Genomic DNA, 18,288 nt, shown 5'->3' on the forward strand with positions numbered 1-18,288 from the left:
ACACACATACACATAAAATAAAAATAATAAAAATTTTTAAAAAAGAAAATAAATAGCTAAAATGCTTAATTTTAGCTGAGCATGATAGAGCACATACAGCTAGTCTAGGCTATGAGATCCTGTCTTAAAACAGCAAAAACAAAAGAACCAATTGCTTTTGTGAAAAAGACTTCATGTCTGCCTAGAGATGCCAAGGGTCGGGTGGGGACACGGATGCTGGAATAGAATGGGGAGAGCATGTGGCTATGGGATTCTGAGCTGGCTTTGTAGACAGAACCAGGAGTCCTCTCCTTGCAGAGAGGGGTGGGGAGGAGGGGGATGCTGAAGACTTGTCTGGAGTTGAGCATTTCAAAACCCTGAGTGGGTAAGTTTAATACCCACAGTGTCAGGGCTGGGCTCAGCTGGAGGTTGCTTTGCTAGTGGCTCACTTGGGCTCTTGTCATAGTGGTAATCAATTTGTCTGTGTCTGTCGGTTTGTGACTCGCTCTCCTCTAGGGACCAGGAGCTCTCAAAGATCTGCCCTACTCAGGGCCTGCCATCAGGAATGGTCCAGGAGTTTGATATTTGGAAAGGAATCTGGTCCTAGCCTTCCCCTCCACCTGGTGACCCCTAGAGACCTAGGCCATGGGAGATGAGAGTCTCAGTCAAGGCCCCCATCTGTGGCTCCTGTGGTGAGCTTCTGTGGCCAGGATAAGGCAAGGGGCTAGGGCATCCCTGGTTGAAGTTAGGGCCCTAGACTAAATTCTAGCAAGAATAGCCAGTAGATCAACAAGGGAACAAAATTGAGCTGCAGTCCAGAGCAATAAGCCCAGGGAAGAGACTGAAACCATGGGGTACTATATGAGACCCACAGTGATGACAGGAGTGCAGGGTCTTCTCTGAAGAGCCTCAGTGGACGTGAAGGCAGGTCCAATATCCCCAGGGCTCGTCTTGACTTTAGATCTTCTAGGTTGATTCAGGAGGGCACTGACATAGGGGTGTCAGACACAGGGTAGGGCAGGACGGGGCCAGGGCCTTAGCCCTCCTCCACTCCTCGGCTTGCTGGCTTCAGCTTCTCCAGGGTTCTGGTCACAGTAGACAGGCCACTGCGGGCCCCTGGGGGAGACAGTAAGATGGAGCTGTCGGAGTACATTGAGCTAGCTGGTTGGGTCTGAGGAGCCCAAAAAGAGTAAGATCAGAGTTTACAAGGACTGTAGGGCAGAGCTGAGTTAAAAGGGGAGATGGGGAGTCCATGGGCTCAAGTGAAGTGTGAGAAAAGCAGAAATCAGGAGCTTCTGTTTGGCTTGAGTTGCTGCTTAGCTGGGTGATATTGGGTGTTTCATGTAATCTCTGTGTGCCTCAGTTACCTACAGTGAAGTTCATTATAGCATCTCCCTTACATTAAAGCTGTGAGAATCAAGTTTTAACACATGTAAATTGCCCAGGACTGCATCTGGAATGGGCCCTTCTGATAAGTACTGACTGTCCTTCCCTGTTGGCAGCAGAGACTGCAGGCTGGGCTGCTGTGGAGCCCCTCCTGCCCTGGAATTTTCCAGTGTCAGGGAAGGATCCAGAGGGAGAAGATACCCAGTTTCAGATATCATCTCTGACAACCAGACTCCAGCATGAGAGGAGAGTGGAGTGGGAAGGTAACTAGGGCATGAAGCCTAAGGAAGAGGAAAGGAAGGGAGGGGCCCTTTGTCCCAGGATCCAAGCATAGGGAAACCCTGAGGACAAACAAGATTAACTCAGCTCAGAGAGAGAAGGCTTGAATATACAAAAGTATGACCTAACCCACTTCTTCCCTGGGCTGGGGAAGCCCCCCAACTCCATTCTCCTCAAGGGTCCAACCTGGCCCTACAGGGCTGCTCAGCTAGAGAGGGGAGAAGAAAGAATTTCAGGAGCTTACCTTCTTTATTATCGTTGGTGCTAGATCTTCCCTCCCCATGGTCTGGCCCTGGGTTGGGGTGGATTCTCAGGCTTCCTGCAGGATAAGAGTGCCCCAAGTCCCCATTTTCAGAGTCATTCCCAAATCAAGCCCAGTTTGAGAAAGGAAGTCCTTCCTGCTGTCTGATGTCCATCCATGCTGTTTCTGCTCCACTGTATTTCCTCTGTCTTTCGTATGGTCTGGGCTGATTTTTGGAGGGGCAGAAAAATGAGTGCTTGAAGGAGGTGGCAGGTATTTAAGGAGGGAAGTAAGGATATGTAAAAATCCATAGGATCATGGGTGTTGGGAATCTGAATGTAGGTTGCTGGGGTGAGGTTGCAACTATTCAGAGGTCATGGAGTCTAAAGGGGAGGTAGAGGGTCTTTATGGAACTAAGGGATGAGAGAGCATCATCTGGAGATCTTGGAAGCTTTAGGAAATGAACAGTAGACTCCTGTGGTTTGGCCCCCTTTGCTCAGACAGCTGGCTGCTACTCTGTAGCCATGGTGATGCCTGCATACCACACACACACACAGAGAGAGAGAGAGAGAGAGAGAGAGAGAGAGAGAGAGAAAGAGAAACTCCAACACACAGCCAGGAGCACTCTGACATGTGGGCACCGCACAGTCATTCACAGGCTTACACACGAACAGTCTTGCAGTCCTTGGCAGAGGGTCTGCTGGGGGTGGAAAAAGGCTCACCCATCTCAGGCAGGATGTGGTCTAGGTTGAGCTGAGCCTTCAGGAAGGGGTAGGCAAAGATGAGGAGCCCTGAGGAGAGACACAAAGGGTGTTGTGAGGAGGGAGGCCTGGTTAGTGTGAGGTGCAGGAGGCTGGGGGTGGGCTGCTTATGAGGGTAATGTGGATGCGCATGGGAAGGACTGAGTGTGTAAATGAGAGCCGTGTGTGGTGTGTGTGTGTGTGTGTGTGTGTGTGTGTGTGTGTGTGTAGCTCCCAACACTCAACCCTGGTTTGGAAAGTGCCTATCTGGGGAAGGGGCTACAGACTGTACAGGCCACAGGCTTGCAGGCTGTTGGCTCCACATAGCTCAGGTAAAGAGAGGGTTGGTTAGCTTTCTTCTTATTTGGCTGGAACTGGGCCCAGCTGACACAAACACTACAGATCCTCTCTTCCACTCCTCTCCTCTCCTTGGCCCTCCCCTTCCCCAAGGCCACTAAGGTGGCCTCCTGAGCACCTCTGTTGCTCCTCCGTACCCAGACCAGGTGACCAGGAAGCCACAGAGTGGGGTCCTGCCCTCCCACTCCCACTTCCTCCCAAATGGAGTGTTTCTGGCACTCAGTGTTTGAAGATATGCCAAAAGCCCCTAGCCTGGGGCTCCAGGTTCTGCTTTTGGCCTGGGATAGTGGAGTGGGTGAGAGATGGCATTCAGCATCACGGTGGGAATGTTAGTGGGCCTGGCCCAGGCAGACAGATAGAGCTGCTGCAGAGACAATGGAAAGAGGAAGGTCTTTCATCTGACCTGTATTGTTTTGTGGGCCTCTTTCAACCCACCCAACCAGGCTGGCAAATCCTGCCACAAACACAAGATCCCTCTAGGTAACCAGAAAGGTGTGGAACAATCAGTCCCATCCTCCCCATCTCAACATCTACAGAAGCCCTAGCCCAGCCCCCTTCCTGGATTCTGAAGCTGCCCTGTTCACAACTCTGGCTGTCACACTTTCCCACCAATTCCTACTGACTAGCCCTGCCCTTCATCTCTCATTGACCTCACCAGACCCCTGCTTCCAACCAAAATCTCCTCCCCCTACCCCAATCCAGAGACTGCTCACCAAGCCCGGCAGCGCCAAGAAAGATACCACCCACAGCAGCCGCGGCCTTGGACACAGATACACCGATGATGATGCTGCCGGCCACCAGGCCGAGGGCCACACAGGCCAGCTGCAGGCAGTGGAAGTCTCTGGTGCTGATGGGGATGTCCATGCAGGCCTAACCAGGGTGCTGCCTCCAGGGCTCCTGGGGGTCTCAGTCTTCTTGGATGTCCCCTTGTTTGGAGTTCCACATCCACGATGGAAGGAAGCCTCTGAGCTGTAAGACTCTGGGTTGGTAACTCTGGGATTTATCTGTGACCCTATCCCACAGTTCTCCTAGGAGCCCTCAGCCTCAGATTGGCCTCTGCACTCTAGCTTACTCCTCCCCTGATGGCCTCTGGCTCTGGCGGCCACTCTTGGTACTCCTGCCTGGCCACATTTCCGCTTTGGATACCAAAGTTCTAGGGAGCCAGGCCTGCCCCATGGCACCCTCTTCTGCCAGATACCACCAGGGACCTGAGGGAGTTTGGCCTAAACTCTCCTGCCCAGGACATCCAGCCCTAGTTTCCTGGCCTCTGCTCAGTTGCCTCTGAGCCTGAGCCTATTAAAGTTTAAAGCAATGCAAGGAGGGCTGCAGGGCTGGTCTATGGTACATAGGTTCCTCCAAGGTGCAGACAACAGGCAGGTGCTGAGTTATTCATGAGGGTGTAATGTGAGCTTCTGCCTGGGTCCCCAAGGCCCATTGGGCAGCCAGCCCAGGTTCCACTGTTGGTTCCTGAGCAGGAAGATTGGGTCAGTGGCTTCATAAGGGGCTCAGGGGGCAGGGATATGAGAAGACTCCCTGGTCATACGCTCAAGGCTCACTCTGCTGGCCTGTGTCCCTTGACCTGGAGGTGTACCTTGGGGCCTCTGCTTGGAGACCTAGAGACAAGGCATAGGAGACAGGAACAGAGAAAGAAGGGGAATAGTCTCCTACTCTTTTCCCTGTCCCTCTCCTACCTTTCTCCCATCCTGAAAACCTCTGGCTTCCAGGTAGGGCTGAGGGCAGTTAGTAGAAGGCTTGATCTTAAGGGGCCCATTTACCTCATGGCAGGCATTGTGCCACCCCATTTTAGCTGCTAGAAGGGTAAACAGCTAAGCCCTGTGGGGTTAGGAAGGGAGCTGATAGAGAAGAATAAGGGTAGGGTGGGGCAGAGGAACTGTGGGGCCGGGTGTCAGGAGGACAGGAACTAACCTGGAACATGGTGGGGACCTTCTGACCCCTACCCACCCTGACTAACCTGGCCAACCTGCTTATAGGATCTACCAAACTGGGCCTGAGCAGTGGGCAACTCAGCCAAACCCAGATCTCTTTCCCTTCTCCCTAGATCCTACCTCTAACCTTCATAATTGTACTTCTTGGCCCTGTATGAATCAGGATCTCCTAGTCTTAAAATATGGTCCTCTCTACCAGCCTCAGTCTCCTGCCTCCATTGCTACTCCCTCCTCAAGTCCCCAGTCTCTTGTCCTGCCTCCCTGCTAAGCATCTGCCCAGCCTCTGTCTGGAAAACCTCTACATGTCCCTCAAGTTCTGCATGGACAGCCCTGCCTGTGCAGCCTTCCTGACTATGTCTGGGCTAGCGGGCTGTCCGCTGGCTCTCTGTTGCCTCACAGGAAGGGCTGCCTCTTCATCTTTGTTCTGCCTCTTCTGGTGATAGTGAACCCTTGAAAACGGGCTCAGGGAGTGAACTCTGTAGAATGCCATGGCCAGAGGTCCTGGGGGAAGCTTTAGGTTATAGAACGGAGTTCTGGGAGAGGGCTTGGACCTGCATCACCACCTTGAGTCAGCAGGGAAGATGTCTATGGACACAAAGTTACCTCCATCTCTACCATCAGTTTCCCTTGGTGTAGAGTAGGGGCTTAACAGGTCACCTGAGAGGAGCTTCGGCTATGGGAAGGGCCTGCCAGGAAGGCAAAGAGGAGGGACCACAGTGCACAGATGGCCACACAAAGAGGAAGTCCCTGGAGTCAGGCCTTCCCACCACCATCTTCACATCTGCAGCATGAGGCTTAAGTTTTCCTCTAATTGGGCATTAATTTATAGCCCATGTTTCTGTCATTTGTAAATGATCCTTCAGATTTAGTTTTAGAAGAAACAGCCAACATAAATGGCCATAGAGCGTGTTCCTTTGGGATTCTGAACACCTTTCACAATGCCCTGCCTCCCACTCTCCTTAAGTGTTTGGTTCACTGTAGTTAGACAGGGCCCAGACTGGCTCTTTTCAAGGCCAGCTGGGGCTTGGCTCCCCTAACCCCTCCACCATGACTTGGGCACTGGGGCCAGTCACCTCAGGCCAGAGGCAGCGATGCCTGTGCATTGAGAATTCCAGATTCCAGAATATTCTGATTTCTAAAAGCTAAAGACCAATGTCCATTTAGAGGTTTAGTTTGACACTAAATCCCTCAGGGTACAGGAAGAGTCAAGGGAAGGAGTGTGAAGGAGAGACACATGAAGTTATTATCAGTCACAAGATCATGGAACTACAAAGTCATCTCAGGTCTATCATGGAAGAGATGGAAAAACAGACATTGGGAAGGTGGAAGAATTGCCCTGTAATCCTCGATGGAACCTATGAGCCCAAGTACCTGCTCAGCTGGAAAGTCCTCTACATGTCTCTCTCCTGATTTCTATGTTGTCTTTGTTTTTGAGACAGAGTCTCATGCAGCCCAGGTTGGCTTCAAACCTCCTGTGTAGCTGGGGATGAACTTGAGCTCCTAATTCTCCTGACTCCACCTTCTGAGGGCTGGGATTACAGATATGTGCCAACATGCTTAATTTTATGCAGTGCTGGGATTGAATCCAGGGCTTTATGTTGACTAGGAAAGCATTCTTTCAACTGAGTTACAGCGCCAATCCCCTCTATGTTGTCTTATTTGAGGTGGGAGGAATTGGCAACTTAATGTATTAACCCATTTTATATTGCTAGAAAGAATGCCTGAAGCTGTGGTACTTTATAAAGAAAAGAGGTTATTTAGCTCACAATTTTGGATGCTAAAAGTCTAAGATTAGGTAGCTCCACTCATTGGCCTCTGCTGAGGGCCTCACAGAGGAGGCCAATAGAGTTCGAAGAGGGGAAGCACGTCTGAGAATGAGAGATCCCCTGGTGAGACAAGATGCTAAAGGGTGGAGAGAAACTGATCTTGTAACAATCCACTTCCACAAGTTCTAACTCACTCCAGGAAACCAGCAGCAGTCCCTTCCAAGGTCAGTGCTCTCAGTGACCTAGTTATTACTCACTGGTCTCCACTTCTTACACATCCCACCACTACTCAGCATTGCTACACTAAGACCAATGTTCTAGCACATGAACTTTTGAGCAACATATTCAAATCATAGTACCCACCACTCAGGCGGAGAGGCATTATGGCCCAGAGTCAGTCATGGAATGAATCTTTTTGTGACTGACAGGTGTCATTAAAGGCTCTTGAACCTATTGTGCTGCATGCCTGTGATTACAAATGTAGAGGTGCTGGGGTGATGGTTCAGTCAGTAAAGTGCTTGTTTTGCAAGCATTAGGACTTGGGTTTGATTCCCAGAGCCCACATTAAAAGCTGGGAATGGGCCAGGTGTGGTGGCACATGCCTTTAATCCCAGCAGAGGCAGGCAAATCTCTGTGAGTTCAAGGCCAGTCTGGTCTACATAGTGAGCTCCAGGCCAGCGGGGGCTACAGGGATACAAAACAAAACAAAACAAAATAAAAAAGCTGGGCATGGTGGCATGTACTTATAATTCCAGGGCTGGGGAGGTAGAGACAGGTAGATCCCTGGGGCTCAGTGGTCAGCCAGCCTAAATGAATCAGCAAGCTACAGGTTCCCATGAAAGACCTTGTCTAAAAACAAACAAAACAAAATACCCAAAACCAAGGTGGAATGGTGTGGTGGTTTGAATAAGAATGTTCCCCGTAGGCTCAAAGTATTTGAATATTTGGCCCCGGTTGAGGGGGGCTTGGGAGATGTGCCTTGCACATCACTGAGGGTGGGATTTTTCGAGTTCTTAGCCTTGCCCCGTTTCTAGTTTTGCTCTCTGCTTCCTGTGCCTGCCTGAAGATGTGAGTGCTCAGCTTTCTGTTCCAGCTGCCCCCTGCCATGCCTCCTGCCATGATGAACTCTTACCCCCCTGAGAGCGTAAGCCTATTAAACTTTTCCTTCTATAAGTTGCCTTGGCCAAGGTGTTTTATCACAGCAGAGAAATAACTAATAACTGATGACTGTTTAGGAATGACACCTTGAGCACAGATACCCACCAATAGAGGGAGGCTCTCTCATTCTTTCCTTAATGTGTATTATACAATCCCTTTAGAAAATACATGTTGGTCCCTGAGTGGTCTTCTTGGAGTTATAGGTGAGTTCAAAGATGCTCTGTGTCTATGGAAGACAGTGAGATGGAGTTCCATGGGTTCCCAGCCCTCCTAAGTACCAGAGTTCTTCTCATGGGAACCTGGCACAGCAGAGCCACGGCATATGCTAAATCCTACCACAGAAACTCTCCTGTCTTCTTCCTGGTGAAACAAACACTGACTATGGAGGGTGTCTGCCTACAGACAGTGTCTACCTGTGGAGGGAGTCTGGCTATGGAGGGCATCTACCTACAGTGTCTACCTGTGGAGGGAGTCTGACTATAAGGATTATTTGTCTATGCTCTTTCCTTCTCAGAAATAAGTCCAAGCATGGTGTGAGTGTGGGGAGGGACAGTAGGTAAATAGGTCCCAGCTTGGTTTGGTGCTGTTTATTTTCCTTGAAGGGTAAAAACCCTGGAACAGAGTGTGATTAATTCACTAGTCCCCCAGGGCAGCTTTCTTGGATGGTTCAGAAGCTGAAGTCAGGGAAGCAGCTTCCAAGGCAACTGCTACCATGGAAACAAGAATGTTAGCTTTGGGGGGACCTTGCTCCTAAGGCCCCTCCAGACCCAAAGCAGCTGGAGCAGTTGGCATAGGACCAACGTAAGCTGTTTGTAGAGCTAGGTCTAGCGAGGACCAGGAAAGAGGAGGCCCCCAGAGCTCAGGACGGTGGACAAGTGGAAAGTGGAGGTCCAAAGACTTGCTCATTCCTATGGCCAGATGCCCTTGGACAGGAGTCTTTAGGATCCAGCTGAACTAGTACTGGGGCTGGGCCAATATATAGTAGCTGGAATTGAGGAATGAGGCCTGAGATATTTCAGATGCTGGGACTAGCTCTCTCCTTTCAAGGTCAAGCTCAGTGTAAGCCCTGGAGCTGGGTAACTGTATTACAACATCCTAAGTCCCAATGACTGAACAGGGCTCTACCATCTCAGAGCCTCCTTCAGGGCATCTGCCATATCTGTCTCTGCCTAGCAGAGCCAGGACTTCCCAGGTAAGCCAGTAAAGGCAGGTCTAAAAACCAGGGCTTCCAGTCTCCAATAACAGGTTCTTCCTAGGCACAACTGCCCCTCTGGGATAGGGACCCCAGCACAGGAAGATGGGCAGAGCAGCCTATCAAAAATCCTAGGGGCCAGAGGTCTGACTTCTCTCAAAGCTCAAGATCAATCTGCATACCACACAGAAGGCCTCAGACAGCTCCCTTGACAAAGAAGGGGACAGCTCATTTCCAACCATGGTATTGTGGGTTTATTAATGCCTGTGGAGGGAGTCACAGGGTAGCCACAAGTGGAACCAGCATTTCCACTTGATGGAGCACCTACTGGGTGTACCCAGAACCCTCTACCTTCATTACTTTGTAACTGTCACAGCATAGTACCATCATCCTCATTTAGAGCTAAAACTGAGTATAACTTGTCCAACTAGCCTGTAAATGCTGGGCTGGAACTTGAACCTAGGCAGAAAGACTCTGGGTCCTAAGCCAGAAGAAGGAATTCAAGTCCCACCATTCATTCCTAGTTACACAGCCAATAACTTTTCCTTTCTTTGCTGTTTTGTATTTCAGTGGTATAAAATAAGTGTTTACCCATAGGACAGCTGTGAGAATTAACACCAGTAAACTCCTTATAATGAACTTGTTACTTTATGAATGCATAATTGGTAGCCAAATCAAAGTGGGCATAGTAGCATTTAAACAGAGCTGTCTGAGGCAGAGGACCTATGTGGTCAGTGTGGGGCGGGCACAACTTAGGCAGAGACACAGAGGCATGAGAGCCCAGGGTCCTAGGCTGCAGGATGGGTGGGGACAAGTGGGATGTACATAATTTTGGAAGCCCCTGAAATCACAATCCTGTTGGGGTCATCTGGAGGACGGGCCAGGCTGGCGCTGGAGTCCAGGGACAGAAATCAGATCTAGTCCTGCATGTTCAGGTACTGAAAGCCCTTGGCCATTCTGCAAGCTGACCTTACTTCAGATAGAAGGGATGTAAAGGCATTTATGGTAACCTGGCCCATGACCTGAGTCCTGATCCCATCCGGACTCCTTCTTGTCACCTTCCTGGGAAGTTGTGAAGGTCCTTCCCACCCAGCCCTCTCTAGTCTGGCTGTGGATAGGAGGCACCATTTCCATCTGTCACCACCTCTGGCAGGACAAATGCAGTCCTGGGCATATAGCAGGTCCTCAAAGAAAGCTTAGTGCTGGATGTGGTGGCGCACACCTCTAATCCCAGCGCTTGAGAGGCAGGTGGGTCTCTGTGAGTTCAAGGCCAGCCCGGTCTACATAGTGAGTTCCAGAACAGCTGAGGCTACAGGGAGACCCTGTCTCAAAAAGACCGAAAAAAAAAAAAAAAAAAAAAAAAAAGCTTAGTAATGCTTAGAGGGGACATCTGTGGGTGTGTATGGGGTCATCTACTATAGCTCCTTTTGAAGTCTGCTTGTGTGATGGCTGCTGCTGATCCTACCTTGACCGCTTAATATACAGCCCCCCCTAAAAAAGAGCTGTTTATTTATAGAAGTGGAATTTGATGAATTTCAGTTCATTTAAAAACAGAAAAGCAATGACTCCATTTTGCCTTATTGATCAAATATTTGGGAATCCTCACCCTACCCTCATTGGGCTCCTCAAATTTTCAGGTTAAAAAAGGACCACCATGTCAGTCATAGCAATTTAAAATTATTTATTAAAACAAACACAAGGTATGAGCATTATCTTGGTGATTGTGGTTGTGTGACTAATGACTATAACATATGCAAATCTGTTTTCTTTATGTAACTCCACAGCTTATCTGACAATGGTTGTACCTTCATGTTCTGAGGCAGTGGGCACAGGCACAGCATTCCTCAGACCTGGCTGCCTGTGATCTGGCTTCATCTCAGACACAGCAGTCTGTCTAACTGTCCTGGCTTTGTGCCACTCTCCAGAGAAGACCTGGGAGAACATAGCACCAGCAGACGGCGATACTGTCTCATCATCGGAACAGCTTAAAACCAGTTGGAATTGTGGGGAAGGTCGATTAAAACCCAAGCACATGTTATCCACTCTGGGAAGTTCATGGCTTGCAGTGGGAGTTTAAAGTTCTATGTCTGCTGGAAGTGCATGATTAAAAACGCAAACATATTTAAAAAAAAAATAATACTGACCTTAGCAGCAATCCCAAACAAGGAAAAGGATGATAAATGAGGAACACCTTTTGGTCACGGCAAAGAAAGATTACACGCTTCTCCGTGCTACAGACTGGAAGACTGATCCAGCTCCCTGCCTGTCCTGAATTGGGGCTTTGTTCAGTTAGGGAGAGGACAGGTAGAGAGGACATCCGGAGGGCAGAGGAAGGTGGAAGGACCTCCAGAGGAAGGTTGACAGTACAGAGAGGGAAGAGGCATGTGTTGGCAGCCTCTGTCAGCTCGTTGAAGCTGGCTCCCTGAAGGCTGCAGCCCCAGCAGCCCCCACCACACGCTGGATCCCGAATCTGCATGCAGTGAGCAGGTGGAGCCCAGAGATGTCCCTGCTGCAGGCGATTATGCAAAGTGACAAGTGATTGCTTTCCTTTTCAAAGACAACCCCCTACCCCAAGCTTTTTCTTCTAAGTACCCAGGGGAAAGGGGGGATGGGTGGGAACCTCAGGCCTTTGTGGATAGAAAAAGCTTGCCTAGAGTAGCAGAGCAGAGCAGGTCCCTCTGCCCACTCTACACTTTGGCCTCACAGGTTTCCAGAGGCATCTCCTGGGCAGGCTGATGAGGTGTGACTCAGTGGTTCAGAGCCCTGTGGGTGTTGAGCATAGGTCTGCATCTCCACTTCGCCCAGCCTGGGCCTGGGCTCGCCTGCGTGCCAGGCGAGACTTGGATGGTGGCGAAAGCTTCACGGAGCAGAGGCCCTCAGCTAGGGTCACATGTTCCTTGGCCAGTTCGTTTTCCTCATGCTGAGACAGCTGGCGGTTAAGAGCAATGGCCTCTGCTGCAAAGAGGGTCAGGTCCATGGTGCTGCTGTTTCTGTAGGGGCCGGGGAGAGCATGGAGAAGAGGGCAGCAGGATTGGCGTCAGCCAGAGGGCTTCTGGATGTGCCCACTCACTGCAGGGTTCTACACTCCAGCAGATTTTCGTGAGCCAGGCTGCTCTCTCCAAATCAGCTTTTGCCTGGGTTTGGAATCTGGCTTGACTAAGGTTAGAATGGCCTTTGAGCTTCAAGTACAAGCACTGGACTGGAAGGTCAGGCAAAGGCCTCTTCTCCAGCACCACCTCCAGGTTCTACCACAGTTACAGTTCTCAAGCCAGTGCAATGCACTCAACTAGACTGTCTCCCTCTTCCCACAGGTCAGGGAGCTCTGGTGCAGGGGCTGTGCTATTTATGCTTTCCCAGAGCCCAACTCAGGGCCAGCATCTGACAGGCACTTTGGGGGACCTGGAGTTTGACACTGGGAGGCACTTTGCAATAGCTCCAGAGTTGGTGGGAACCCCAGCTGGGCAGTTGAAGCCTGAGGTGAACAAATGGAGACTCCTCTGAGTAGTTCTTCCTAAAAACTGGGTCTCCGGGGCAGTTCCTGTCAGGTTTAGCACCAGTCTTATGGGCAGTTTGATGGGAATATATCTATAGCCAGTTATCCAGGGCTACTACGTGGCCTGATAAGTTAACTTGAGCCCACTAATCCTCAATTTTCCTCATCTCTAAAGAGATCAGAAAACCTTTAAGTTTGTTGTGAAGACTACAGAAATAAATAGTCATCTGCCACATGGCATTTCAGTCACTGGTACATGGCACATGGTAGCCCCAGAGGTTATATCACCCAGTGTCATCCCTGATGTTTATACATGATGAAATGACATTTCTTTTCTCCTTCCTGTTTTTAGTGCTGGGGACTGAAGTCAGGGCCTTGTGCATGCTAAGCACATGTTTGTTCTACCCCTGAACTGCATGTTAGCCCCAGGGAACAGCATTTCTCTCACCACATTTCTCAGGATGCGTGCCAGTCATTGGCCAACACATGGCTGTTTCTGAAATGTCCTTAGCATAATACTGGATATGTGGTAAGCATTTAAGACATAAAGGCCATGACCATCCTTGTCTGCCTAACTGTACTGACAACTTGGTTCTCTGCCTTACAATGGTACCTCCCTCTCCTAAGAGCAGGACATCCCCGGGAGACTAACCCATACATAAGTTCCATTTGTGGGCTGAAAATGATGAGCCACAGTCATATCCAAGTAGGTATAAAAGCGTTTTTTTTTTTCCTGCAAACAGTACAAGGAAAGGCCTCAAAGGCACCAGAGAGCTGAGAAGCAATCTAGATAGACGAAGATGAGAGAGATCTGTGTGGAGAACAAGGAGAGGGCTGAGGAGAAGTGGCCAGAGTGCTCTCTGGGGAGGGCATCCCTGTACCCCACAATGTGACTGAGAGCTTGAGGGAAAGTCAAGGCCAAGTTGAGAAGGCAGTAGGTATGACGGAAGCATTTACCTCTGGAGGACTTGCGGTGTGGGGAGTCCCCTTTCTGGAGCTTGCTAGAATGGGAAGGAAAGATTGTGGGTAATGCTGCTTCCTCCTCCCAAGCGCTACCCCCACCCAGGCCAGTATGGGGGCACAGGGAACTGGCTATACTTGCCTGCAGGGTCTGACCTTCTGAAGGGAGCACGGAAAGTACACTGAAGTCACAGCTGCCTCAGCACGGCCAGCCCTCCCGCTCCCTCTTCCTGTCATAGTCCTAATTGTCCTCTAAGTCCCAGGTCAAAGGTTACTTGCCATGGAATGTAGTCCTCTTTCCCTGCCCCTTCCTGCCCTCGGATCCAAGCAGAACCTTTGTCCCTTTGTGCCCCTAGCACTTTCTACAAGAAGCATCTATCACGCTGTTACAAGGTCTATTCTCACTACTAGAGTGTGAAGACAGACCTGGGCTTTACTCGTCTCTGTACTGCTTGGCTCTGACATATAGTGGTGGGAATTAGGCACTGAGCTACCCTGAGATCACTCTAGGTTGGCAACACTTGCTTCCTTCGATGGGCAGGGTGATGGAGCCTGGCTAGGGTATGCCAAGAAAACACAGACTCCTCGGAGGGGCAGAGGTCAGGTACTATAACTAACCATGAAGAATTTAAAAAACTGTTTTCTAGTGAAGACCTGGATCCTGAGCTCAGGGAAAAGACCATTACTTGTGTTTCAGGTCCTTGCACCCCAACCTCCCAGCCACAAGGAGAACCACCTGTCTCCAATGCAGCCACACAAACTGCAGGACTTTGCTGACTTCTGGATACTCTCAGCTAATAATTTTTTGTGTAAGAGGTACTGCAGGCCCCAAATGACAACGCCAGGCTGCTTTCTGCGGTGGGAGCTTCTGCCAACAGTAGGATGCACGTGCTAAATCCTCATAGGGCTCTGTGGGTTTGGTCTGTGGCCAAGGTTGAGTCAAGTCTATGGTGCATGAGGGGGCTGAGCCAGCGCTGTAGGAGTCAGTTCCCTCTACCATAGATCACTGAAGTTGCTGTCCCACCTATCCCCAGCTGGGGGCAGCCACTGGGATGAGAGCTTCCTTCTGCAGAGCTGCAGGTCAATGGAGGCATCCTGTAGTAACTTACCCCTTGTACCCACGGATGCTGCAGGACTTGTGTAGCACTGAGTCTTTGTTTTGCGTCTCGAACTAGGAGCTTAGAGATGAGGTCTTTGGCCTCACTGGAGATGTGAGCCCAGTCCTTGTCAGGAAACTCGTATTTGCCTTCCTGGATGCTCTCGAACAGCTTGTTCTAGGCAAAGAGAATTCCTCCTGAGGCCACACTGGTCAGGGATGGGCAGGATTTGCCTGCCATTGATCTAGTCACCCTGGCTCCTACTGTCTTCTGCTAGACTGCTGCTCACAGCTTGGGAATGCTTGACAGAGCCTCCTTCTTAAACCTCCCCTGAGTCCCCAGATACCACCCAATGACATTGGAAGACCAAAATGGCTATGGCACTTGGAGGACAGGAGAGGAGACAAGTGAGTGCTGTTTATAGAACCAAGTCCAATCCTGGCAATCCTCTCAGCATCACTTTCCACTACTACCAACCTGGTGCTCTTCTTCCTCCTGTGTATGGGCAACGGCTTCATGCTGCTGTGTCTCAGTCTGTGCTCATCTCCCCATTTATAGCTCTTGTCTCTCTTGGGCAAGACTTACAGTTTAGTCTGTTCAAGTTTGCTCTTCTTGACAATCCTTCCCTGAACTGGTAGCTGGCTGAATGTCTTATCTCCATTTTACCTATGGCTGCCCTGCCAGGAGAGGGCACCATAAACTCCTTCCAGACCAGAAAGAGTTTCCCAGCCTAGTCCTGCTTGGTACCCCACAACCACATTGACCCCCAACAGTGCCTGCACAGTGGGCCCCAGGCAGCACTCACCTGGCATACCCTGCACACCTCTCCCCGGTCCCAGCCACAGTCAGCCCCACAGTGACCTACAAAGGGGGGGTAGCCACTCAACATGATGTAGAGGACCACGCCCAGGCTCCACAGGTCACAGCGCTTGTCATAGAAAGTGGCCTCGTCCCTAAAGACCTCCACCACCTCGGGAGCCATGTACTCTGCAGAGCCGCACTGTAGGGTAAGGGCATGGGCAGGGGAAATGGCAAAGAGAGAGGGTGAGTTCAAGGGTGAGCAGATGGCAAAGTGTAGAATATAATTCAAGCATGAGGATGGAGGGATGGAGTCACAGACAGAGGTCCTTGGGAAAGCCAGGGGGCTCACCTGGTACCACAGACACCAAGAGAAGTACCTGGTACCATAGACACCAAGAGAAGTTTAAGTGGAGCTTTCATACCCTGTGGCTCAAATGGCCAACTCTAAGCCACCTTGTCTTTTTAGGTCCTTCTCCAGTGGTCCTAGTTAAGAAGCCCAGGAGCTCCTCCTACCTCAGTTCTCTGTAAACAGACCTCTACATGTGTAGACTTAACTGTTAAGAATGTGGCTTGCCATTTGTTAACGCCCATAGGTTAAGTTATTATAGTAGCCATTGTTTAGATGTTCTTGCTTTTTGCTGTTTGTTTTTATAGTAGATGGAATCCCACGGAAATGGGCCAACAGCCCATGGAAAACTGATGATGCAGAGACCTGAAAGTTCAGTGCCTTGCCACAATGGAAGGAAGACCATCCCATACCTACCACCCCCTCCAAGGTTCAGAGACTTTTGTGGAAGAGGTTGGCAAAAAGAATGTAAGAGCCAGCCGGGCGTGGTGGTGCACGCCTGTAGTCCCAGCACTTGGGAGACAGAGGCAGGCAGATATCTGTGAGTTCAGGGCCAGCCTGGTCTACATAGTGAGTTCCAGGCTACCTGGAACAGCTGGAGGAAGGAGTGAATTGTTACCTGGAGGTGTCCTCAGACCACTATGCTGGCAAGCTATAGTCACACCTTCCCATGCTCATCAAGGAGTCAAGGGGGGAGTCAGTTACTCCTCCTACCCAATCAGTAGCTACATGTGGGGGAGGGGCAATATAAGCCGAGAACACCATGAGGCACCTCTTGCCATTTTGTGCGGCTGTTGGGAAGTCACAGGACCTATATTTGAGTGTGAACTTTCCAGCACAGCCATAAATTGGGGGGAGGGCTCCCATTCTTCTGTAAATAAACCCCCACCCTATGCACTGTTAGTAAGTCCAAAAAGCTTGTTAGGATTAAAAAAAAAAAAAAGAACATAGTTTGGGAGCAGGATCTGTGGAGATTTGGCTCTATCTAGCAGGGGCTTTTAAAAGTGACCCTTGCCTAGCTCCCTACTAGCTTGGAACACAGAAGCCAGAGGCCATCAAATATTGAAGAGCTCTGACAACAAGCCCAACGTCCTTGCCTTTCAGAATGGCAAGTCTCAGGGTGGGGCAGTGACATGGCTGTGGTAGTCTCAGACCAGGGTCCCTCCCCAGTCTTTGCACATGATTTAGAGGACTAAAGCATGTTTTCTGCTTTCCTCTTATGTCACGCTCACCCACTCCTACCTCCTAAAACTAATTCGATTAGAAGATGGTGAATGTTCTCAAGAACAGATACTTTTTTTTTTATTATTAGCAATTAGAGTTAATGACTTTGAGAACAAGGTAGCCCTGTGCATTAGATGCTAATATAGAAATATTCCTAATATGTAGGCCAGGCTGGCCTTGAACTCACAGAGATCCTAAAGGCATGTCTTTTAAAAAGGCTATTAGGAAAATTCACGGATGAAGCATGCAAATCTCAAAAGAATCATCCTAATTACAGTGTACTAAGTATGAATAAATGATGTCTTCGGGAGAAGCAGCTCCCAGCACTATCATCTGACATGTGAGATGTGAAATAGGAGAACGAGTGGTCCTCTGTGCCTGTGGCCATGGACCTCACAGTTTTGCCACAGGGAGAGAAACACGCTCCACTTTCCTGGATGGGGAGGATTGCTCCCATCCTCTACCACAAAGGGGACAGACAGACTTCAGCAGAGAGAAAGGACTCACAGGGCTCTACATCTCATAGGGCAGGGCTGCACAGTGTGTCTGTTTTCATCTGGGACAGGATGCAGCCTATGCTAGAGGCAATCTCTTTTTTGGCAGAAGGGACCCATCCCAAATGGGTCTAGTGGCAGTTGTAGTAGCAACTGGGTTGGAATGGGTTTAAGAACCACAGGACCACTCAGGCCTGAGAAGTGTTACACAGGGTTTCCTTCCTCAGCCCTCTGCCATGGCTTCCAACACTTCATACACAAAGCAGCTTTGCCAGAAGGGCACAGGGTACTAAGCCATACATACTGGAGTGGTCAGTTCTGGTGTGGTTATGGGTATGCAGGAGTTGTTCAATTTCACCCCACTGCCCAAGTCAAAGTCACAGATTTTCACTGGAGATACCTGCAAAGAGATTAGAATGCAGAGGCCACAGTTACAAGAAGCTGGAGGGCATGGGGAGACCAGAGTGACCAGCACAGGAATGGTTGTCAAGTGCAGCCTGTTCTATCTACCAGGCCATATTTACTGTTCTTGAGCTAACGAGGAGCCACCTGAGGATTCTGCTCTTCCTCTCCTTCCTTTCTTATTTCCTAAGGGAAAAATGACCGAACTAGATGGCGTTAGTGTGCTGTGATCCCTTCTCTCTCTCTTTTCCCCCTCTTTCTTCTTTCCTTTTTCACTTGGCTTCTTACTCTTTCATTGTGATAAGATTAAAGCCATTGGGGCTGGAGAGATGGCTCAGTGGTTAAGAGTACTGACTGCTCTTGCAGAGGACCCGGGTTTGATTCCCAGCACCCACATGGTGGCTACAAATAGTCCTTAACTCCAGTT

At 49.9% G+C, this 18,288-nt stretch overlaps 2 protein-coding genes across 8 annotated transcripts in view; both read right to left on the reverse strand.

The window, feature by feature from the left end:
• Nucleotides 1–1,015: 1,015 nt before the first annotated feature.
• Nucleotides 1,016–3,846, reverse strand: Kncn (kinocilin). Of its 2 annotated transcripts, none has more exons than XM_008828516.1 (4): nucleotides 3,696–3,846; nucleotides 2,608–2,676; nucleotides 1,889–1,963; nucleotides 1,016–1,095 (listed from the first exon to the last, which is right to left on the reverse strand). In XM_008828516.1, the coding sequence occupies exons 1-4, from the start codon at nucleotides 3,844–3,846 to the stop codon at nucleotides 1,016–1,018; spliced, it is 375 nt and encodes a 124-aa protein (XP_008826738.1). The 2 variants fall into 2 exon arrangements, with proteins under 2 accessions (XP_008826738.1, XP_017652492.1); XM_017797003.1 differs by having other exon boundaries at nucleotides 1,889–1,993.
• Nucleotides 3,847–10,701: 6,855 nt separating this feature from the next.
• Mknk1 (MAPK interacting serine/threonine kinase 1) overlaps nucleotides 10,702–18,288 on the reverse strand; it is a 41,687-nt gene continuing 34,100 nt past the window's right edge. For 3 of the 6 annotated variants that reach the window (XM_008828520.3, XM_008828523.3, XM_008828519.3), the window contains 5 exons: nucleotides 17,764–17,859; nucleotides 15,400–15,594; nucleotides 14,607–14,771; nucleotides 13,495–13,538; nucleotides 10,702–12,034 (listed from right to left, as the gene is read on the reverse strand). In XM_008828520.3, the coding sequence (XP_008826742.1) occupies nucleotides 11,800–12,034; nucleotides 13,495–13,538; nucleotides 14,607–14,771; nucleotides 15,400–15,594; nucleotides 17,764–17,859 (735 nt within the window). In that variant the 3' untranslated portion in view covers nucleotides 10,702–11,799. The other 3 variants (XM_029561302.1, XM_008828521.3, XM_008828522.2) reach the window with 2 other exon arrangements.

Source organism: Nannospalax galili, unplaced genomic scaffold (genome assembly GCF_000622305.1).
Source record: "Nannospalax galili isolate Female #2095 unplaced genomic scaffold, S.galili_v1.0 scaffold1233, whole genome shotgun sequence".
In the NCBI taxonomy this organism is placed as follows: domain Eukaryota; kingdom Metazoa; phylum Chordata; class Mammalia; order Rodentia; family Spalacidae; genus Nannospalax; species Nannospalax galili.